At 42.0% G+C, this 24153-nt stretch overlaps 2 protein-coding genes across 2 annotated transcripts; both read right to left on the bottom strand.

Moving 5' to 3' along the window:
• Window positions 1-12: 12 nt before the first annotated feature.
• On the bottom strand, window positions 13-11031 carry LOC121337913 (disintegrin and metalloproteinase domain-containing protein 20-like). The gene is given in 3 exon segments (XM_041412532.1): window positions 13-171; window positions 4907-7129; window positions 10909-11031. Coding segments are annotated over 3 exon segments (2505 nt in total).
• A 1077-nt stretch (window positions 11032-12108) lies between these two features.
• MED6 (mediator complex subunit 6) lies at window positions 12109-24114 on the bottom strand. Its single transcript, XM_041401587.1, has 8 exons — window positions 24049-24114; window positions 18537-18696; window positions 17439-17530; window positions 15175-15257; window positions 14350-14458; window positions 13777-13892; window positions 13005-13032; window positions 12109-12624 (listed from the first exon to the last, which is right to left on the bottom strand). Exons 1-8 carry the CDS (start codon window positions 24068-24070, stop codon window positions 12497-12499), a joined length of 738 nt encoding a protein of 245 aa, XP_041257521.1. The 5' UTR covers window positions 24071-24114; the 3' UTR covers window positions 12109-12496.
• Between the last annotated feature and the right edge of the window lie 39 nt (window positions 24115-24153).

Genomic DNA, 24153 nt, shown 5'->3' with positions numbered 1-24153 from the left:
CGCCACCGGCGCTCACCGCGGAGGCGGAAGAGCAGCGAGCCCAGGGGAGCTCGGCACAGCGTCCTCCTGCCCCCGCACCTTCCCAGGCCCCTGCGCGGCATCTGTGCCTCGCCCTGCTCCCCAGGCTGGAGCTGGTTTCCTTGAGAAGGTTAAGGAATAGGCCGTAGTTGTCTGGGGTAGGCGTAGGACAGAAGAAGGGAGAGGTATGACCTGTTCCCAGCCCTTTTAACTGTCCTCACAGCAAACTGAAAAACAGATCATACCGTGCTGGGCAGGAACAGAAGCCATTCAATACAGGCAAGTAGCACAGAGAGCATCCACGCCAACGCCGAGTTACCCTGCGGTGCAATAAAGTGATCTAAGTTCAGAAACACAAACGGTGGATAGAAACGCCGTGCTGCTGCTGGGGCAAGAAATACTTAACTAGGTCCTGTAGAAGGTGTTTGGTTTGAGGATTTGAGAAATATCCTCAGAACTCTACAGAACTCTAGATAATTACCTAGCAATAAAGGGCAAAGTAGTTCAACTTGCTGGGTAACAGAGGAGCCACTTGAGCCCAGGACTCTGTACCTCAGGGTTTATTGACTCAACAGATTATCGGGAAATAGCAAGGAAAAATTTATCCTTATCTATTTCATCACATGCTACAAGCGTGTCAATACAGACAATGACAACAGGGAACAATGTCAGCTGAACCACCTGACTGCTTGGCACTATGAGCACAGCCACATCTACACGCTGCAGGAAGCTCTCTGATGAAAATGAGGGCCAGCTTACCTGGTCCTCAATGTTACACTACCATTTTATTTGTTTGGTATTGCACTAAAGATAAGATGCTTTTGACTGCATTCATTCCAAGATTATCTGCACTGAATTTAATAGGGAGAGACAACCTGGACACTGGACCTGACTGCTACAATATTAATGCTTAGTGCTAAACTGAGTGTTACAACACCTGCCTCAGAGGTGGGAGACAGGCATTCAAGGTCCAATTACACTTGCAGTGATGAGCAAAACCATGACTCGTGTGATCGACTTTGTTGTTGCAAAGTAGCATTTACCCTAAGTTGAGAACTTCCCAGGGTCTCATACTGTGCCAGTGGGGAGGTGCACAAAAGCTGGGAGGGAGCATGGCCAGGACAGGTGGACAAAAGGATATTTCATAGCACAGAATGTCCAGTATATAAGCTGGGGAAGTTATTTGTAAGGGGGCCCAACACATTCTGGGACAGGCTGGGTATCAGGCAGCATATGGTGAGCAATTGTACTGTGCTTCACTTGTTTCTCTTGGGTTCTGTTACTCTCAACTTTCAATATTATTATTATTATTATTATTATTATTATTTTAGTTGTTTCAATTATTAAACTGTTTTTATCTCAACCCACAAGGTTTACCTTTTCTTTCTGAATCTCCTTCCCTGAGTGGGAGGGATGGGAGAAGAGTGAGCAAGCAGCTGCAAGGTACTTGGCAAACTCCTTCAAGATACACAGTGTTCCTTAGCAGCAATTTAATGTATTTTAGAGATGACAGCCTTGGCTTAGAACAAAACAAATTTTATCTTGATCTGAGATAACTGCAATGTTAAGTGTTTTTAAAAGTGTTCTTTAGCCAGGAAGAGATTTCAAACAGGAAACACGGGTATATTGTAACTTAGTCCTAGGCAGCTCCAGGCATCACCTATCATGACTGGCCTGCCACATATTAACAGCTACCTAAGCCTTAATACCCTTACTGCACTGGCACAGACCATTTCCCAGAACCAGAGAATGGCTTGGTTTGGAAGGGACATTTAAGATCATCTAGTTCCAACCCCCCTGCAATGGGGTTCCACTAGTCCAGCTTGTGTCTTCTTATTTCCTCCAGCACCATTTCATGTTCTACAGTGACCCACATCTCTTGGGAGATGGTGCAGCAACATTTGCAAATTGCCTCTTCATGTACAAATGACTTACATATTAACCAAGTTCTCACATCCATTTAAAGCATTTTAAAATGCAGTTAGAACCAGGAGGGGAAAAAAAGGGAAACCAGAAAGGTTAGGACTGAACTTAGACCTGCACCTTCATAGCACCTTCAGAGTAGTGGGGCATTTCTAACAAACCACCAGAAACATCGAGTTTTTCATTGTGTTGAAATCAGAAACAACAATATTTTCAAGGAGAAAATCTCAGAAAGGGAGCTTACACATTTTATGAAATATAGAGTAGGTTTGTTAGATACACGTTTGTCTTGCTCATAGGGCCCAAGAAGAAATGGAAGTATACAGAAATACTCTTATCCAAAGCTCACTGAAAGCCTCCTCGCAATTAAGTCCTGGTTTTGCAGAACCATCTTTAAGCATAGAGAAAAACAGAAACTACAGCATTTTATTACTTTATCTTTCCCAAAACTGCATTTGCAAGTAAGCTTTCTGGGCCAAATGTGCTTTCATTTACACCTCCGTCTCTTCAGTATGCAGGTCTGTAAACAAGAACTCCCTGACTCTGGTGTTTCTCTGTCTCAGAATAGATCTATACTTGGGAATTTATGTTATACTATTGATCAACAATGGCAGGCCATCAAGGTGGCAACCTGACACTTCTGCCACTCTTTTTGTGTTTAAAAAGCAAAAAAAAAAAGTCTTAGCAGGTACTAGATGTGCATAGGTAGTTGGAAGGTGCTGGGTGTAGTGCTTTTATTACTTTTTATCTCCATCTTTCAATTAATTCACATCTCTCTTGTCTGTCTTCTATCCTTTGTTTGCAACACCTGAACTACAATTGTTATTTCTCAGAGGACACCCCTCCCACTCCCCCAGTCCCCAAAAGAGGTCTCTGGTTATGAGGAATAGATGTGGTGCTAGTCAAGGGCAGTTATCTTGCCTTTTGACATAAATGCAGGACCAAGTTTTCATCATCTAATCAAAACCATCCATACTCTATCATGACAATAAGCACAGCCTAAACAAACAATGTGTTACCTCATTTCTGCAGACAGCCTAGATAAATATTTAAGGACCCATTTGCTCTAGACAAAAAGCTGGAAAAAACTGTGAATCATGTGCTTTGTATTTCACATCCCATCGTAATGTAATTATCCTTTTTGGATACAGGACACCAAAAAAAAATACACATAAAAAATTACAGGAAAATACATATTCTAAAAACATATATTATATATTTGGGAAGCAGCAAGAGTTGACCATAATAATTTGTATAGTCACCAATATCTTTCTTCCCAAATGTTCCCAAGTGTTGGGAACCCTTCCTTTACAGAATGTTTGCTAAAAGTGTGCTCTTTATTTTCTAAATACAAATAATTCTTTTGTTAGCAGACAAGTGCATTATACATTATAGCACTTGCTCTTTATCCTGAAAAACCTTTAAAAAAAAGGATTAACTGTGATCTGGACTACAGACCCCTCTTCATGCTGATCTGATAGAACGGTGTAATTACTGCTGTAATACAAATAATAACAATAAAACTTACTGAATGGTATTTCCATGTCCCTAATATTTTTTCAGAAGTTAGGCATATTTTATGTTATGTTAAAAAAATTAAAATTACAATGTTCTGTGTAGCACTCCATAGAGCTGCAAGGACACATTCTGTTATAGCTGAAGAAAGAATCAGAGAATAAGCCAAAAGAAACCCCCTAAGATAGTCAGATAAAGTATGTATCATATATTGCAGATATTCTAGGTAGGGGAGACTTGCAGAATAATTCCAAATGCTTTAGAAATTCAGTTAACTTGGGGAGCCCCACCGACAGCTCCTCTCAGAGAAAATAAAATACATAGCACTTCTCAGAAGCAGTCAGCAGTCAAGACACTGGAAAAATTCCAGGAAATAAAAACAGTTTGTTCTTGTGAAATGCCAGATTTGGAGTCACTACACTGTTGACACATATTTTATGGTTCAGAAATGCAATGCTTTCTGGTTGTGATCTGGATAATCCTTCTCTACTCTTCCACAAAAGGAAGACCCTGGTCCCTATGGTCCACCTCCCTTCTGAAGGCTACTCCCTGTAAACAGCTGGAAGCATTTGTGAAACAGACACCTGTATCCCACTGCAATACCTGTTCCTTACCTGTCTGTGTGTCACAGATGTAAATTAAATCACAGAGACACGGAACGGTTTGCCTGGAGACTGCAAGTGCAATTTTTTCTCTTTGACTGTTAACCAGTGACAAAAGATGTTCACAAACATCTCTCTCACTGAATTGAGGAAAACATTAGGTGAAGGAGGAAATTGAAGCAAGTAGAGTAGCAAGTAGTTTGACATCTGCTCTTGGCATCCCTACGTGATAGTCGAGACCCCAACAATTTTTATCTCAAACAGGGGTTTGGGACTAGAGTTACATGGTTCTGCAAGAAAGATATTTTGACTATGTTTTCACACTGAATCCTGCCACATAAAAAACATCTATCTACACCTATTTTAAGAAGTTTGCATTTTTATACTGTTGATATGAAGCATAAACACAATACCTGCAGTTTACTTAATTACATCAGTTTAAGAGCTCAGGGTACAAAGAACAGCATGCCTTACTGCCTGCATTTATTAACTTGAAAGAAAATATAGAGAGATAAGATTTACTCTGCATTTAATGATATCACATGACATTAGAGCTGTTCAGAACCTGCTGAATTATTTTGATGCGTTATCAGATGGCTCTGCTAAAGGGGTATTTCCTCAAGAGAATCCAAAGATACTGCCTTTTTATCTTTGGTGGATTTTCACTCACCAGCAGGCGAGTTTCCTTTACGAACTTGTCTTTTTTTCAGTCTTTGAAATAATTGCAATATTCTATGGAATTGGGCTTTTATCTTCGCAAGCCATCCCGCTACTTTCTGTCTAAAACGGATGGAAAGGGCTACTCCAACAATACACACAGAAAAAAAACCAAATAGTGCTAGTCTTACTTTTGCTCTCTCAGTGTTCTTGGCTGGAGGGGGTCCACTGTCAATGCTACCTCCATATCCTTCCAATTCACAAAACGGAGGAGCCCAGCCATAGTCACAGTGACAGTTCTTGCGATTGTTACACACTCCTCTGTCATGACACTTTGTGGTGTTGCAGTCGTAGTTCAGCACTAATACACTCATACACGTCCTGTTGATACAAAGCATATCACTACCACATGGTGTGCCATCTTCCACAGCTCCCTCATCTGCTCTTGGTATCCCTACGTGATAGTCGAGACCCCAGCAATTTGTATCTCGAACGGGAGTTTGGACTACTGTTACATGGTTCTGCAAGAAAGGTATTCTGGCGATGTTTTCACATTGAATCCTACCACATAAGACATTCTTCATACTGCATTTTTCAAAATAGATATTGTCACGAATACCACAATTCCCAAACCGGTCACCTTGAGTATTCACTGCTTTGAAGCAATCTAAAGGGGCAACCTTGGCTTGTCTGCCAAAGAGATGCTGGCACTTTTCTCTGTGGGAAGAACATTTTCCTCGATAGCAATAAACACCATCATTGCAAGGAGCTCCATCTTGTAAGTATACATCCAGTGGGCACTGAGGGGAAATCCCATTGCAATACTCTGGCAGGTCACAGCTGCCACTACTTGCTCTGCAGAGTGTTCCTGCTGGAAGGACCTTACAGTTCTTGCAGCATTTTCCAGATGCACAGTCTGAACCTGCAGTAAATGTACAGTTTGCGCGGCAACAAGGATCTCTTCGGCAGCTTGCTGGTGAACCACAGTCACATTGCTCTCCACTTTCTACTATCTTATTCCCACAGTATTCACTTTTCCCGGTGTAGAAAGTGCCAGGTGCTGGTGGCTGACGAAGGCACGGAGCACCATTTACGACCAGCTCAAAGTACTCTTTGTAACTGCAGTCACTGAACGAATCCGTTTCAGCATTGTTTTCATACATAATGCACGTCTTGCGTTTGCAATTACATTCTGGTTTATCATGGACCATCCCAAGATTATGGCCCAGCTCATGGACAAATGTGATAATAAGTGAAGACAACTTTTTTGTAGTGAAGGAAACAACAGACGCTGCCCAGTGGCTATCACACACTGCCCCTATATATGCCAATCCCAGGCTGCTTCCAAACCACTGGAATGCAAATAAGTGAGCAACATCGTGGTACATGCGAGGTAACAGGTTTGACTTTCTCCAGGCGTTAAAGTCACTAAGTACCTTGGGAATAGAGTTGGTAATATTTATAAAGTTATTTTCAGTCCAGATCTCCAGTCCTATAAGAAAGAGCCGGACAGAAAGCTGTTTGTACAAAATGTCCCCAAGATTGATGACTTGCATGACCTCCTTCAAGACTTGGGATTTGCTCCTGCCTGACTTCACAAACCGCACGTGGTCCACGACCACTACCATTTTCACATACCTGATGTGTGTCCACCAGTCCTTCAGCTTTTCGTTCTCGTCCACTGCCTTGGGAGCTTTGAACCACGGCAGCACAGCCTTTTGTTGCTGCAGCACCTCCGGCGTCAGCCCGCAGCTGGTTCCCTCGGGGCTGTAGTCCTCCTCCATGCGGTAGAGAATGTGCCGGAAGGCGGGATCATTGGGGACGGGCTCGATCTGGTAGGTATCATCCTCCACCCAGAGCACGCCGTGGAGGCCCCTGCCGCAGGTGCTGAGGCCCACAAGGGAGCCGGGGCTCCCCACCACGTCGCCCTGGTAGAAGCAGTTGTCCCGCACGAAGGGGTGCTCCTCCCGGCGGGCTCCATCCCGGCCGTAGGTGACCAGGGTGAAGGGGCGGGAGACCAGGCCCCTCCTGGGCTGCAGGCGCAGCACCCGCGGCCGCCCGGCCACGTTCAGCCAGTAGGAAAGGGCCGGGGTGTCCTGGTCGCCCCGGGGGCTCAGCTGCCGCGGCACCGTCACCCAGGCGGCGCGCGGCTCCGCGGGCCGGGCCCCCCGGGCCCCGGGGCACCCCGCCACGCCCAGCAGCAGCAGCAGGAGCCCCGGCAGCGGCCCCATCGCGGCCGCCGGCACCGGCCGCCCCCGCCCGAGCCGGGGTAGAACCTGGAAGGGCCCAGCCCGGGCGGAACCGCCCCGAGGCTCCAACTGCCGCCGTGCCGGCCGGGCCGGGCCCGCTCCCCGGGAAACGGCGCCTGCGGCATCGGCGAGCGCTGCCCGGGCCTCCAGACAGCCCACCCTGCTCTTTGAGCCAGAACAGAGGCCCTTGTGAGGAGGAATCAGTAAATTTGCCTCTCACAAACACGTTCTTAGCTTTTAATAATTTTCATTTCACATTAATGGGTATTTCTCCCTCTGAGCAGACATAGCAAGGACAACCCCCAGTTCAGCTTTGCACTCCTTGTCACACATGTTTGTGTTGAGCAATTTGGGTAGACCACAAGTGGGAAAATCTGTTTTGAAGTCTCCAAGGATTGGGTTTTGCTTTTTTTGCTGATTTTATTGCAGGATAATTTGTGAGTGGACATCAGAAACAGGCTATGGCTTAGAGTTAGAAATGAGTAAGTACAGAAACAGTCCCTGTGGTGACCTTAGCACATCCCTACTACAGCATACACACCCTCCAAGAAAAAAGGTGAAACCAGGGGAGAATTCACTTCCACTACATTCCATAATATAGATGTAAACTAATAGTACCAAGTATAAAATCCTCAACCCTATCTACACCACAGCTGCTACATACCTATAGCAATGCATGTTAATACAGACAGCACTTACACTGCAGCCATTTTCCCACATCATGTCCTCTCTAAATACTTGTGTTTTCATAGCACTGGAAAGAGAACACTTACAGGTACATCTGCCCCTGGCTACCATCCCCATTTTGGGTTCAGCTCTGGCAAGACAGAACCATAAGACAGCGATCTGGGTGGTAAGACAGGATGTCCTGTACAACACAGATATGCATGCTGGTTTTCTAGCACATAGTGCTGGGATTCAACATAGCCACAGCTCTTACCTTTTAGGAACTCTTCACAAATTTCTTTTCAGCGCCACAAGGACGTTTGGGATGAAATCCAACCTGCCATGGCCCTTATCTTTCTCAACTGCAGGAGGTGTATCCTACCATACCATCTCAGGAATCCTGCTTTTTGTCACCAGCTTCTGTGTGCTGGCCATCACCCTGGCACAGGCAGCAACACCTAACATTTCAAACTACTGGGGAGAGGCACTGCCCTTCCAGAGGCTGGGCAAGAAAGAAAGAAGCAGCTGGCAGAATGCTCAGAGCCTCCTGCTACTGCCTTATGCCCCAGGGTCCTGAAAGGGCTGGTACGTTATGCTGTGCACATGGCAGGTCTAATTAACAGCTGTGGAGATTACCAACTACTGTCCAAAGGTGCTGCAGATTCTGTGGTTTGGTGCCTTGCAAGCATGGCCAGCATTAGCAGCACAGACCTTGTAATACACTCAGACTAAAGGAATGAATACAGGATGCCTGCTTCTATTAGGATCCATCTAGGAAGATCTTCCTGGATATCCATCCCAACTCATGACCTATCTATTTTAGCGTTACTTTTATTTTCCTATTGGTTTTAAAATTATAGAAACTGTTTCTGATTAAGTGTTTTATGTGCAGCTAGTTGTTGAATGCTTGTCCACCATTTTTCAATTATCAGTTTTGCATTTCAGTATTGAGAACTACATCAGATTATGTCTCTTGAAATAAATATAACCCAGACCAGAGTAATGGAAAAATCCTGTCACCTAATCTGCATGCAGTCTGTAGTGCTGTTTTTAAATGCAAACTTCTGCTGTGTGATCACTCCTTAAATTATACAAAAGACCCTACTGAATCACTCTGCTAATTTGCAACAGTCATGTCTTATCACCCCTTCCATCCCTTGACATGAAGTTGCCTACTACTTACTTTCTCTTTTAATATAAACATAACTATACGGTTAAGACTAGAAAATACTCAGGTCTCAAAGTATTAGTATAAAGCTAATTATCCCCTTTGCCTTGTCCCTCCTATTGCCTATACCCTTCTTGCTCCAAGAACAGCTTGCTCTGGTAATGACTGACCAAATGGCATCTTTCTTTCCTAGGAAAGGGCTACCAAAATATGAAGTATGGGGGCAGAGTGGCAAAGAGGAATGTGTGAGAGCAACATATAGCCTGGTCAGACCTTACTTAATGAAAAGATGACAAAGGCAGTATTTCTGCTGCCCCTGAGACACCATTAGCTTTACACAGCAAACTGAGGCAGCCAGAGTACCCCTCTCCTACAGTCTAGCTGGATTTTTGCAGGCATGTGTACATATACACACACGTACATACAAATATAGTTGTTCATGGGTATGCAAACAAACATTTATATGTACTTTCAGGCTCTGAGGAAAATTGTTTCAGGTAAGAGTTCCAGGTAATGTTCAGCTCCTGCTACTCCATGATTTAGGCAAAGAAAAGCACTTTTGAAGTCTGTATGGTTATTATCTAAGAGCAAAATGTAGAGATAGTTCTCTTGTTCATCCAAATCTCTCCTTTACACAGAAGAAAGTGACGCACAAACAAATTTCAGAAGTGCTTGCTTCTTTCCCTTTCATCTACAAGCTACAAATACTGAATGTTGTTTGGAAGCACTTTGGATGTCGCAGTCAGACTCCACACCAAAAGCAAAAAGGCTTAGATTTTCATGCACTGAAAAACATTACTGACTACAAGATAATCTGCTTAGCATTTCAACAGTAATATCTGACATAATGTCACTTCAGTGAATTAATATCTCAGCTCCCTTAACTGATGAAATTATTGTAGAATGTCTGGTCAGCAAGTAACAGGATCAGATCTTTCAGTTGCCCATATGGCAAACCTTCAGCACTGGACAGCTACTAGTCCAAATGTAACTCCAATACTAGGAAATCAACACAGTGGTAACATCCCTTACTGTTTGAAAATGTAATTTCCTTTCCAGGGAAAGATCGTTCCCCTGGAAAAGGTTTATCATATTCAAATGCTTGTTTCATGATTGGAAGCCATTTGCTATTCTCTCAGCAGTTTAGGTGCTGGCACTTTAATTCAGATGGGATCAGACCAGGAATCCATCCCTTTTAACGCCCTTTGACACCAGCCAACACCAGGCAGTTCTGCAGAAGACAGAAAGGCTGCTGAGAGATATAAATGTGAGGAAAATGTGAGGACAATCTGCCCCTTCATGTTCCATCTTTACCTCTGATCAGTTCAAATTCTCAGATGGAGTATAATGGTTCAGTCCAAATGTAACTCCAATACACCTTCATTTACATGTCCCTCTCTTGTAGTACAAGACAGAACAAGAGTTCTCTACTTTGCTATTTGTTATACTATTCAGTTTTATAAAGACTTAATATTTGTCTTCCCAGTACCATCATAGGAGAAACTCTGTCCTACTCATTTTACTGCCCTTATTCAAACCCTTCTACTTTAGGGAGATTCCTTTTCAGACATGGAATTGCACAACACACTTGATTTCAGGTGAAGTCCAGTGACTGATAGAATATTTTGCTCACATTATATTGCAGCATGCATTTTTTGCCACAGCTGTATATACCTTCAGCAATAAGCAAGCTTTCTTCTGCTAGTAGTGTTAAATATTTCCTTAGATGCATGAATAGATTACCTTCTCCATTAATAAAACAAACCAAACCAACCAACCAACCAACCAAACAAAAAAAAACAAAACAAAAAACACCAAAAAACCCACACACAACCAAAGCCCAATACCCTAGATCTTCATTAAGTGCAGTCTGTCATGTGTCTTGGTAACTTTTTCCAAATTACATACAGGTTCTCAGCTCATTTAATGGCCATTTCCAAGGACTTTATTTTGGCCAGCCACAGCAAGGACTGCTGAGGTGCCTCACCATTCATGTCTCATTTCTGGAAACCCTGCATTTCCTTCATGGGGGTGGATGAGGGAATGGCTTTTGTGCTTCTTCTACTACTTGTTTTCAAAGGAATTTCTATAATACAAGAAAGAACCAAACCCCTTTTGTTCTAAGTATATTCACACCACCTTGTATGGTTTTGAACATCCCAGAGTAACTGCTTTCTATATTTTCACTTGATCTGATAGTTCACACTATTTTCTTATCTACTTTTATCAACATTTTGAGAAATGGCTGTTCAAACCTGATCCAGCTTTGAAATAAACCTAATACACATCAAGTACATGAATACATGAATTTCAGATCTGTATCTGCATTAACTGAGAACAGCTATTGGCATATCTGCATCTTTTAACATGACAGCTTTGGATTATACGACAAAAATGACATGGATCTTTCTATCATTCAATAATAAATAGCCCTGACACATCCTTCTGTCATTCAGTAATAAACATCTCTGACTGGAGAGCTACGTTACTGAAAAAGAGTGTCTTGTAACCTGAAGATAAATTTGATACAGGTATCGAAGCATACTTTAGTCTTTCTGCCTATCTACATTTTGGTTGCTGTGTACAAGCCTTTTTCTTGCTAACTACAGTTTACTGCATGAAAACGGGTAACAGTTGTGGAAAGAAAGAAAACTATTTCAAGGTTCACTCCATTACTTCAGTGAAAAACCAAAACCAAACTACTAGTAATTTCTTTTCAACAGATGATTTCTAATTTTTCTGAGAAAAAAAAAAGGTTTATGTAAGCAACATGCTTAAATAAGTGTATAGGTGTCAGTGATGTTTTTCTTCCTCTGACCCACTTCCACAAGTCTAAAAGGCACATGTCTAATGGAGCAAGGAAGTGCCAGGAGCACAGAGGAAGAGGTGTGATTGATGTATTTGAGTTACAGTGGAAAATCAGAAAAATAAACAGCTTCCCTGAGTGTGCAGCATCAAGAGATCTTAGCCTGTTTTATGCCATAAATCTCTCTCCCAAAACACTTACTTCTATAATAAAACTATTAGCTTAACCATTAAGTACAACCCGTGTCCAAGAATATCTAGAAACTGTGCCCATTCTGACATCTAACTACATGGATTTGAAGGTCCAGTTAGCAAATCTTTTGTCTTTATCCCAAGCACACTAGAGGCAAAGCAATTTATAGTGGGTAACCTAATTTTTCCTCCTCAGAATAGAAGACAATATATTCCAATGTCCAAGCAAAAAAAAAAAAAAAAAAGGAAAAAAAAAAGCTGCCAGCACATATGACATATTTGCTACTAACAAAGTATACATTTAAGAAAGGCATTCCAGCAGCCAGGAGCTTTATTTGCCAAGAATTCCAATTCCTTTTTATATATAAAAGGGTTTTTTTTCTTTTTACAAAGGAAACCTAGACACAAAGGATGCAGGAGTTTGTAAAGATTTCAGGAAGCTGCTGAACATGTCGACGTAAAAACCATTCTCACAAGTCAGCATTCAAAATAAGATGACGACTGAAAACAGCTCCTTTATAAGGCAGCTCACATCTTGACATTAACATTTGCATGAGAGGTTTCTACAGAAAAAGCTGTTACAGGAATCTCAGTCCCTGAATTATCAGTCTCAGTGGAAGAGCTTAAATATAAATAAAAGGGAGCAAGAATCTTCTGTTTTCCAGGTTCTGACTAATCCAGATGTGCAATAGCTTCTCCCTTCACTGGAGTCTCATTCGTTTTTCAGGTGGTCCTTTAGCACCAGCACTCTGAGCATTCTTTACAGTCTCTTTTTCCTCTGTCTTGACAGCTTCAGGGACTGGTTCTGGTTCCTTTTTGATTTGATCCACTAAAGATGTAACAGCAAAAGAAAGTTAAACCTCTGATTTTCATTCCTAAAACAATCTTTAGAGTATTTAGAAAATATTGTTAATGTCACAAGGGCAACATTAATTTCAAAGGTGTAAGAATAATAAGCAGAGAATAAATTCATACTTATATGAGTTAAAAGGTGGAAGAGATTGAAGTGATACAGTTCATGCCTTTCCTGTTTGGAGGTTGCCTATGATCAACTCAAAATCTTCACTCTTACCCATTACTTTGCACAATTAGGTAATGCCAGAATTCTAAACCACCTCACAGTAGCATCAGCAAGAGCTTACATGGCAACTGAAAGATACTGCATACAGAGCCTATTTTTTAACTCTTGTGAAAATATTACAGTTTTACCTGGGACAGGCTTTTCTCCGGGCTTTTGCTGTGAGGGAAGAAAGAAAACCAACAAATCAGTGGAACCAAAGTTGTAATTCTCAACCCTTCCTGCCATTAATTTAGGAATTAAATGCAAGCAATGCACTCTTATATGTAAGAGGTGAGGGTAGAATGGGTCACTAAATACACTTTAAACAAAATCCAGTTAATATTTTATAACATCCATTTTTTCCTCTGACAACTGAAAAACACTGAAGACAAAAATATGCAGTTAGCCAGTCTTTCCCAGAACTGGCTGAGGAGCACTTTTGTGAGATGCTGTAAACAATTTCCTTTGCTCCCAAGCAGAAGACTTGGTGGAACAAATGGCTACCAAAGACAATCAGAGGTAGCCACAACAACTTCACAGAATGCCAAGAATTTCCACACTAACTAATGAGTCTCTAGAACAATGGAGTAACTAAAAACACTGTGATGGCTTGATTGAGTTCACAAAGGAAGAAACTGGAAGCAGCAGCAACATCAGATAGCTGAGAACAGACCCTCTGTGATCAGATAAGGAAGGTGTATAATAAAATTCACTGTCATAGTTTTGCCAAGGTCTTAATGACTCCAGTGATTACAGAGATCCTACACTCTGATATGAGCCTTCCATGTCAAGTTCATTATCTAATCCATATTACTATTGCAGAAATACACAGAATTCCAATTCAGTTTCACTTGTTTAAATATCTATGACTGTCTTTTAAGTTCTAAGTTACAGTAAAAGTGTAGCTTTTGAGTGTCATACCTGAACAAATCTGGGTGGAAACTTTTGTCTTAGGTCTAAAAGCAAAGCATCTACTCGTTGTCTTTGGAAAATAGAGCTTGGTTCCTCTTTCTTCTTGGCTTTTGGTTTAGTTTTCTCTGCAAGTCACAGAAATATTAGAGAAAGATGTATTAAAATTTATTTTCTCTTATCAGCTCTTTGTTGTATGACAAGCTGGTATTTGTCTCTCCTCTGAACTTCACCTCCATTTTCTTACTGACATAAGGTTTGGGGGTTTTTTGTGGAAGACAGATGAAGGATGATTCTTACCTCCTGACAAACTGGTTTGGCTTCTGAAAATGGGTTTTGGTCCCCAGTGGGTTGAAGAGTTGCCCACTTTGTTAACACACAGTTCATTATTTTCATCTCCCACCCATGCCTTGATATTCATTCCCACCAGCACAGAAGGGCAAAATTCCTTTCACCTGGTAGAGAGCCCTAACTTACCCTTCAGACACTTCATCTCCCCTCTCCACCATCGCTGTGCATTGCCTCAAGCTTTTCCCTACGTTCCTTTCCTCTCCCAAAGTATGCAGGAGAAACCAGCAATCATACCTCGTTCTTCCTCGTCTTTGAAATGCCACCAGTAGCCCTTGGAAGGGTGATAGCGACAGTAGGACATAGCTTCTTCAAAAGCAGACTGAATTCCATGCACTGCAGTGAGCTTTCAGAACAAGAATGGAAGGCAGTGTTCAGAACTCAAGGAGCAAACACAATGTAAACTTTTGAAAGTAGGTATTTTAAAATTAATATTCTATATTCATTTTTGTTCTGGAAAGGGAACTTGGAATATCCAGTTTTGGTATGAGAATGCAATTTCTTTAACACGTTCTCACAAGGCTCTTCTGAAGTGCTTTTCTAAACTGACAGAGAAAAACTTGCAAAAAACCAAGTTTACGAGAACAGAAGGAATGAAAACAAACTTGAGCATCCAATTTGAGAAGAAATACCACATCAACTGAACACATATACTTCATTTAAAAAGAAATACTACATTACCTTAACATTAACTTTCCAAAGCAAGCTTTACTGATTATATATTTAATTACTATTACATACGTATGTCAAATAATTTTACAATTTTGATTATTCAAACTTCATGCTGTTCTGCCAATTGTGTAGCTTTGGTTATTCTGATCCTTCATCCTTAAATAAAGTATCCTAGTTTCTGGGCAATACTGCGCACTCACAAGGTCCTGCACTTTCATGTGGGATCCCCACACGTGGGGATTAACCAGTGGGGTTTGTTTTAACTTACTGCACCCTTACTACACAAGATCTTCCCTCAGAATGGTGAGGGAGATATTTAAACAGACCGGGGGGCAACCAAAAGTAAAAACGGATATAAACCAGTACACATCAAATGCACAGAACACTTACGACTCTGGAGTTAATGACAGATCCTAAGTCAGGTGCTTGATAAATCACTCCAGCAATAATGTAGTAGTCAGCCAATGGCATAACTGTGGGAAGGAAAAGGAGAAAGATGTGGGATCAATTTAAAGCTCTGGCCAAAGACTGTGTATTTGTTGCTGCATTTCAGTCGTAGCAGAAACTGAGAAATTGCAATATTTTTCTTATCACAAAATTTTCTCTTGTTAACCTTTTCCTTCAAGGTGCTTTATTTGCACCTTAGGCACAGACTGATAAGGAGAGAAAAACCAATGTGTGCTTTACAGATAGAAAAGCATGTGCTGTAAAGTCCTGTCCTACTGCAAGCAAATGATTTGCTTCACAGAACTGGGGTTTTCAGAGTACACTAGAGCTACTACTAGTCAAGTGAACTGCTCTGGAAGTAATTCTACAAGCCTTGGCTACTAGTAGAAACCCACTATAATGTAAGATACCATTGTTCTGGAGTCAGCTTTCTCTAACTTCTACAGTCCTCTCAGCTAGATTTCCCAGACCCATGGAGTGAAGCACACACAGTGTGCTTTTCTAAATTAGTAACATTCTGCTAAAAAAAGACTACCTTCCAAAGGCATTTGCTAAATCAGATTTGCAGCCTCTACTGACTAATCAAAAATTCTTGTTCATTAGAGCTGCAGTGCAGAGGAACATTACAGCTGCCTCTGTAACTCTGCTGAACACTGTTCAATTGAGAAACCACAGCAATGCTCCCAGCTTCACATTCCTAAGGACATGACCTGTGCACACATGTGTTCCAGTTCCTCCATGTCTACTAACAATTCACCCAGAACTTGCATTTTATGAAGCTTGGACACCTGCCTAAATTAGCAGTCCCAGACAGTATTACAGCCACTTCTTCTCAAGAGAAAAAGGATGTTTAGCACTTCTTTACAAATGGAGCAAGACACAGAACTGCAGTTCTACTGTCTCACAGCTCTGTACCGGGACCTACTCTCCTAGACAGGCAACACTCCCTAATCATTAATCTGAAGATTTTTATAATATCACTTCAAACAGGCAAAAGCCTGTCTTCAAGAATTTCAAATATAACTAGATATGTTTTAAAAACACACAGGCCTTCATCAGTTGTATTTGAGTATTCTACACTAGCTAGGAACTAATTAAATTTCAGCTTTACATCCCCATTCCCATGGCTCAAATACACCAATTTTTGTACCACAATGAAATAAAACGCATGGAAACATCTCAGCTAGGGAACTCTGCAACTCAATTAAGGTACCCAGCACAAACTTTACAGTCACAGCAGGAAAACATTACCAAACAAGTCTCAGTTAAGTTCCACCACACATACATCTGCCTTACAGCATAAACACACATACTGTGGTAGCTCCAACTCCAGTCTCAATCTATAAGGTGTCAAAGCTAGAAATTAAGGGCTGTATGATAATTCTATACTCGCTTTGAGAAGCTATGTTGAAAATCTCTAATAAAGAAATAAACAATGTACTAAAGAATCAATCACACATGTTTTCTCAATTTGGAACTGCAATGTAAACAGACCATTATTTGATATAAGCAAATAAGAAACATTACAAGACAAGGCAAAGCCCTGTGAAGACCAAAATGCATATACAGAACCTAAACCCCTAAGAAAAAGAATTTAAGAAATAACCAGCACTAACCCTGCCTTTCTTTCCTACAAAGCTTACTCTGAAAAAACCTAAATTATGTTACATGAACATGTAGTAAACAGATAAGACAATCCAATAACTATTGAAATGTGGCTACATATTTGATTAATCACACATACACAAACAAATTCAAGGTTAAAAAGGAATAATGAAGCCAGTTGCCTGCAGATGGGGAAAAAAAGCTAAGGTGTTTGATTTAAAAACTGGGAAGTGACACTACAGGAAGGAATGGTGCTGTTACCACAAGACTCCATCCCAACAAGACATGGACGCTCTTGCATGGCCTAACAGATAAATGGAATGAATGCTATTAGCAATTTCCTGTAGGAAAATGTAGCACGAGGCAGCACTCTCCTTCACTGTTCCCATTTCCCCACAAGATGGCACTCCCTGCTGCTGGCACACTGCAGGGAACTGCCGCAGAAAGGATCTCCCCCCACCACGAAGCATCATACCCTCCCAATTAGACTGGAGATTAAGACAGAAAAGGGGAAGCAGAAATGCTTAGACACAATTTAGGAACTGATAAAAACAACTGACTGATTTGGCTTCTCAACAGAGGCAAGAAGTGAGTGACTGTACCTTGTGTTGGAGATTGCCTTTGCTGCTTTCGGATAATGAAGAGAATGGGCTCTTGAGCATGGAGAAGGATGTACTCCACTCCAACCATCTGGCTGAAAGAAACAACCAGAGTAAATATCTTCCTCCAAGTAAAATCTGTAGGATGTGAAGAGTGACCAAAGGGCCCGGCAATAAAGCAACAAAGTTCTGATGCTTTGAAAGCTCTTCTTTATAATGTGCAGTAAATAAAGGCAAAGGATTTCCTGAGCTAGCTATCAAACCCTAGGTGCAGAGACAAGGGGAATTGTAACAATCTGACACAACACAAGTAGAATATATTAGCAACAAATAAATAGCAAGAAAGATAACAATCTATCATCACGGAGATGTCATTTAAATACAGCAACAAAGAACTGGTGTATGATGTGACCATCTGTGTGTCTGATGTAAAGACCTCTCTGCAACAACACTGAGCACAAGTGACTTTACCAATGGACTTCTAGCTCTGCTTGCAAACTCCCCATCATATTGTGGAGTCTTTAAATAGTCCTCAAACACTCGCTTGTGCTCAGCATAGCAGATGGGGAACTGAAAAGAAAGTTAACTTGCACATGCAATCTCAATACACAACCATATGTGATCAGTTTATTTACAACACTCACTACTCTTATTATCCACAGTAAAAAAGCCAGCTCTTTGGAGGAATTATGTACTAATTATGGCACATAGCCAGCAGTATATGGAAACACACACTATTTATGAACTCAAAGTATCCCCTAACATAAACTCTATTCACTGCAGAAAAAGCATTTACACTACTCAGGAGCTGTTGAGCAGGGAGGATGAGAGAACACAGCTTTTCTATGTCAGAGAAATATCTAAAGGGTGATTTACTGGAATCTCAGAAGATACACAGAATCCTTCAAGCTTAACACCTAATTGATATGGCATAAGTAGAAAACATCCAAATACAGGAAAAGCTGGCCTCACTGGAAAGTGGTGGGACTAAAAAGCACAGAACAGAATGAGCTTTCCGGCACGCTTCCACTCAGTCACCAAAGCCTCTGAATGGAGGGACAAGGGATACTGCACATCAGCCACGTGCAAATTACAACTTACTTCAAATGGTCCAGGGTCATCCGCTGCATTTTGACGACTTCATTGTTACATGTTCGGTCATAGAAAGGGTTACTTCGCTCTGAGAAATAGTCCAACACACTCCCATTGTTTAATATTGGAATCCAGGAGCTGTCAACCCAGGAAATTCCCAACAGATTATCTGGGAAAATAAATCTACATTGAGTACCAAAGCAGTCAAAAACACTACAAATACATCCAAGAGTAAACTGACAGCAGTTAACAATTACAGCAGAGAAAGGAGATGGAACACAAACATACCAGTTAACATGAAAGAATTTCATAGAGTTCAAATAATAATTGATAACCTTTAACCTTCTGCAGGTCTCTTAGGAGTATACAAAAACAAACAAACAAAACCCCCAACACAACCCAAAAACCAACAGCAAACACAAAGATGCTGCTTTTGGGCAGATGCTTCCCAGTAATCTTGAATAAGAGATTCTACTCCTGACTCAAAAATTAATCTGCCAAATTGCCTACAGCAAATTACTTGTTCTGTAATTCAGTGGATATTACAGCTATCAAACTACTGAACACTAACAATTATATAAAGAAAAGCAAGCTTTTTAAATGAACATACTTTATAACCTACAAGTCATAATAGGCCAGCTAAATTCTTACAGATTTAGGAAAATACGAATTAAAGTCCCTGCATTTTGTTACCATGCTGCAGCAAAATGTTCTTCAGGCACATCAAAGAAAGCAGTGTCAACAACCAGTTCCACAGGCAACAAATTTGCTAACACTGGAGATCCAGGAGGAAGCTTGGAAAAAAACCCTGAAATTCATTGATTTTAAATCACAGCAGCAGCAAACAGAATTTCCTAGACACAAGAAAGCAGGAAGAGACATGCATTGCTTAAATTAAAAAAACCCCTAAGTGATGAGAAGTCATTGAAGACTGATCAAAGATCTCAAATTCCCTACTCACGGGAACCACTCCCTAAAGTTCACACATCATATACATACCCTGAACTCCCACTCATCATTCCAATGAGAATATTCTACTTCTGTGACAATTCAGCATGCTCAAGGATCATTGGATCACTTTCAAAAATATCAGCTCATACACTACTAGCAGCTTCTCTGAGGAAGAGTTATAAAGCAACACTACCTGCTTAGCAAACCAGGAAAAATTCAACAGAATAGCTACATGTAAACCATTTTTCCTAATCTCAGAATTTTTAGCCCAACTGTTTCATGCAGGGCAGGGAAAGGGAGGGAGAAGTCTAGAGGCATTCAAATTATTTCACATAGACTATTCTCTCTCCTCACTACAGAAAAGGAAATCTCAGAAACGTGGCACTAAGATCCATGATTAAGCACCCAAGTTGTGGTAATGCTGTTTATTCCAAATGCCATTCAAATCCAAATGAGCTCCAGTTTCAAAAAATCTTAAAATCTTAATTAAGCACTTGCATTCTTCTCATAATAAGCTCTCACATTATACTTCAAATACAAACTTTCTTTGTTTGTATGATTAACAATACCTGCATTTCTCAGAGGATTGTCAGGTGAGCTTTAGAGAGAGAGAGATATACATAGGTATCATGCTGTACATAGACTGATAAATGTATCATAAAATGGAATATAAAGTTGGACTCTAAGACTCAATTATCCACAGCTGCTTAGTGCCAGTATTTATAATTGCCTTCATAACTAGCAAGATTGTTCTCTTAACTATTCTTGGAAAAAGGAGAGGAAAAATAAAACAAACCGTGAACCTGACATAGCTGTCATACTGAAGGGTGTACTGTTTATTTTGGGTATAAGAAAGGATGGCATTCCTGCTTCCCTGTTCCCTTCAAAAATAGGACATCTTGTGCAAAGCATTTTTTGTGGAATTTGCATCACAAATACAAAAGTAAAGTGCTTGTGACAATACTGCCAATCTGTCATGATTTTCAAGACAATTTGGAAAACAAGCCAGCAATCCATGGCAAAAAAGAAGAGTAATTCACACAATGTGCTGAACCTGGCCTTGTTGGCCAGGTAGCCCAGCACTACGCTTTGACAAACCAAGAGGAACAGTAAAGGAGCCTGACAGTGTATTGGGCTTGCCTGACCAGGTTTGGCAGGCGGAGTTATAGGGGTGGCTTCAGTGAGAAGCTTCTGGAAGCTCCCCCACGTCCTGCAGAGACAAGCACAGTCCATGATAAGGTGGCTGTCCCCCTGCAGCCCATGGAGATCCACAGTGGAGCAGAGATCCAGCTGCAGCCCCTGGAGGACCCCCCACTGGAGCAGGTGGATCCCAAGGGAGGATGTGACCCCATGGGAAGCCATGCTGGTGCAGGCTCCTGACAGGACCTCTGGTCCCTTGGACAGAGAAGCCCAAGCTGGAGCAGGTTTGCTGGCAGGACTTGTGACCCTCTGAGAGACCCACGCTGGAGCACTTTGTTCACATCTCTCCGATGCCCAGTGCAATACAAGCCACGCCAAGCAGCCCCATGAGCCGCCAGGCCCCGCAGAGCTGCCAGGTCATGTTCACCTGGGCAAAGCAGCCTCAAAGCTGGCCCAGAGGGTAAGGCAGGTCAGAGACCACGCTCCCTGTGACAATGGGCACGTGTCCATCCTGACCCAGCGCTGGTGCTGCAAAAATCTTGGTAATTTTGGAAAAGTGAGGGATTGCCTGTGTAACCAAGATAACCATCCTGCACAGAAGGTACTTAAAAACTCTGAGCAGGTTGGATTAAGTGCCAAATATTGATCGGCATTATAACTTCCACCAATTTCAGAGACCAAGATGGATGAAACAGAATTTCTTGATGACCAGTATTTTAGATCACACATGGCCTGATTTCAAAAATTTGTGGAGATAAAATATTCTAATACTCTTGGATTGGTGAAAATGCAGTTATTGTCGTTTCAGTAATATCTATTTTGAATTTAAATGACAGTCCCACATGATGGTAGACCCAAAGGGATACACAGTAAAATTATAGTAACAATTCCATTTTTAAGAGCTGCAAAATTTTGGATTTTTCACTACTGGTTTTGATGTGTCATGCAGAAGAATCTGGGACGATTTTTCATAGGTAGACCCATTGATCATCCAAGACTCTATCTTAACTTCTAATTCAGGGAATATTATTATCAGCTTCACCCTTACCCGAGTCCTATTCATTTTTTAAATACTTAACCAAAGTGGCTAGGCTTAAATCTGTTTCACTGGAATGTATCAGCTTTTAGAAACTGTCATACTGACTAATAACCCTAATTTGGGGAGTTATGCAGGCTACATTGAATACCTGTTTATGGTGAAGAAGAAGAGAATGGTACTAAAGAAGGTGAAAGGAGAGGAATAGGCAGGGGGCACTGGGGTCTGAAAGGGCTCCCACCCTTTGGCCTGAATCAATGTACTCTTGGTAGGCAGGAAGGGACAATTAGATGTAAATGTTATTTCTGACTGTGAGAGGAGGGGACGGGCGGAAAACGTCAAGGCATTCCTGGCAGACCTCGTAGCTCCAGTACAACCAGAAAATGAAACAACAGACTTCATATTCAGGAATAAACAGAGGCAAGGCCCTGCTTTAAAGTAAAGTTACAATACCGATCGCTGAGGCAATGGGAAAAAGGGTTTTATGGCCATTCTTACAGCTCGTGGACTGTCCCAACTGGACATGACTCATGAGTTTCTATATGCCAGAATGTCCCCTTCCATTGTCAGGACAAGACTTACCATGCAAACTGAATGCTCAAGTAACTTTTTTTGAGAACTGTGTATAGCTATGTGTCTCACAGAAAAAGGCATGGAAAACTCAAATCTGCTTATCAATGAACCAGACCTCAAAGGAACCTGAAAAGGACATCCTGGACACAGTACTGACTGCTGCACAGAGTATCAATATGAATTTAATACCTGTAAAGAAGCCTTGTTCTCAGGCATGTAGGCTGGTACAGAATTTAATAGCAGTAAATCAGATACCTCAACTCTGTTGTGTGGATGGGCTTCTTCTACCAGGTGAAAAAGCCCATTTCAGAACAACAGCATTGGAGAAATTTTCAGCATTGGAGAAATTCATGGAGGATTGCCTCCTGTGGGAGGGATCCCACCACAGAGCAGTGAAGACTGTCAAGAGTTCTCCTGGTGAGTAGGACAGAGTGGCAGTGCCAAAATGCATGAACTGATCACAACCTCATTCCCTATTCACCTCTGCTGCTTGGGGGAGAGAAGTTCAAGCATTTCAGGGTGAAGTTAAGCCCAGTGGAGGTGTTTTTAAGATTTTATTTTATTTCTCATTATCTTCCTCTGATCTAATTGGTAATAAATTCAGTTAATTTCCCCAAATCAAGTCTGTTTTGCCCAGAACAGTAACTGATGAGTGATCTCTCCCTGCCCTGAACTCAATCCACAAGCCTTTCATTACAGTCTCTCTCACCTGTCTGGTTGAGAAAGGGGGTGACAAAGTGGCTTTAGTGGGTACCTGGCATCCAGCCAGGGTTAATCCACTGCACATAGATTAAAAATAGAAGTATGCCTCAAAATCTACTTAATATATTGAACTATATTAAAGACTTCGAAGGAGCTTAAATTATCTGGAGTAAGACAGAAGGTTCTCAGATCAGCAAATAACTTAATACAGCACTCCTCCATCAACTGTCTACCTAGTTCCTTCGTGTAATCTCAAACAAGGCAGTCAGAAAAACACACAGGACTACACATAATCATTAAGAACTTGAAGACAAAAAAGGAGAGAACCTCTGTGGCATTATCAAAACTGACCCTTCATGAGATTTCCTTAAATACCTGCTCTTGTTCTTTCTGAGACTCCACCACACAGGCTTCTGATGTTATTCCATTCAGACACTCTTATGGAGAAAAATAACTTCCTTTCCCGTGGCCTCTGAACTCCCACTTCTTCTCTCAAAGCTCCACCTCTTCACAACAATTTAACTTCTACTTTGTTTACAACATAAATATTCTTTAACACATCAGTCAAATATCACTTCTTCTCTTTTTATTAATATCCCTGACTCCACATCCAAATGGTTTTTGTTATTTCAGCTTTCTTTCTGGCTTTCCTAACACCTGGTCCACCTCACCACATCCACCTAAGTGCTCTTAAGGTTACGAGCCTCACTCGCTGCTCCGGTTCCGTGCAAGTCCCACACACACGCCAGCGCTTCCCACTTTCCCCCACACTTCAGAGCTGGAACTCTCTTTTTTAGCTGCTCCCTTAGGTCGCCATCTCGTTGCAGGACCTCTTTATTCCCCCTGAAAAGGCAGAATCTACCACAAAGAAGCTTGCTTTCCCCAGGCGGCCCTGCGCACACGCTCGGAGCCTGCCGCACATCCAAGAAAGCTGCTTTTGGGCAGCTTTTCCTGCCGGCAGTTCCAGCTCCCAAGGACCGTCACACCACCACACCGACCCCCTCCTGCGGCCGCCCAGCGGAGGGCTCTGCCCCGAGGCGGAGCCGAGCCCAGGCCGGCGGGCAGAGCCCCGAAGCCGCGAGGAGAGAGCCCCGAGCACTACCCTCGCCCCGGGCCTACCTCGGATGTCCACAGCCGCCATGGCCGCGCCACGAACGTCCTGAGCGGGGCGGGGCGGCGCGCAGGAAGCGGCGGGGCGGGCGGGAGCCGTGTGCGGGGAGGACG

The sequence above is a fragment of the Onychostruthus taczanowskii genome, unplaced genomic scaffold (assembly GCF_017590055.1).
Source record: "Onychostruthus taczanowskii isolate IOZ18803 unplaced genomic scaffold, ASM1759005v1 scaffold1, whole genome shotgun sequence".
Taxonomy (NCBI): domain Eukaryota; kingdom Metazoa; phylum Chordata; class Aves; order Passeriformes; family Passeridae; genus Onychostruthus; species Onychostruthus taczanowskii.
The sequence above is the reverse complement of the archived record's forward strand: the minus strand, read 5'-3'. Positions and strand labels throughout refer to the sequence as shown.

Excerpts from the sequence above, each read along its gene's own strand:
- MED6 (XM_041401587.1), bottom strand. The coding sequence starts at position 24,070 with ATGGCGGCTGTGGACATCCGAG. Across the intron at positions 17,531-18,536 it reads ATGACCCTGGACCATTTGAA|CCAGATGGTTGGAGTGGAGT; the intron begins GTAAGTTGTAAT and ends TGTTTCTTTCAG. Across the intron at positions 13,033-13,776 it reads TTCCACCCAGATTTGTTCAG|CAAAAGCCCGGAGAAAAGCC; the intron begins GTATGACACTCA and ends CTTCCCTCACAG.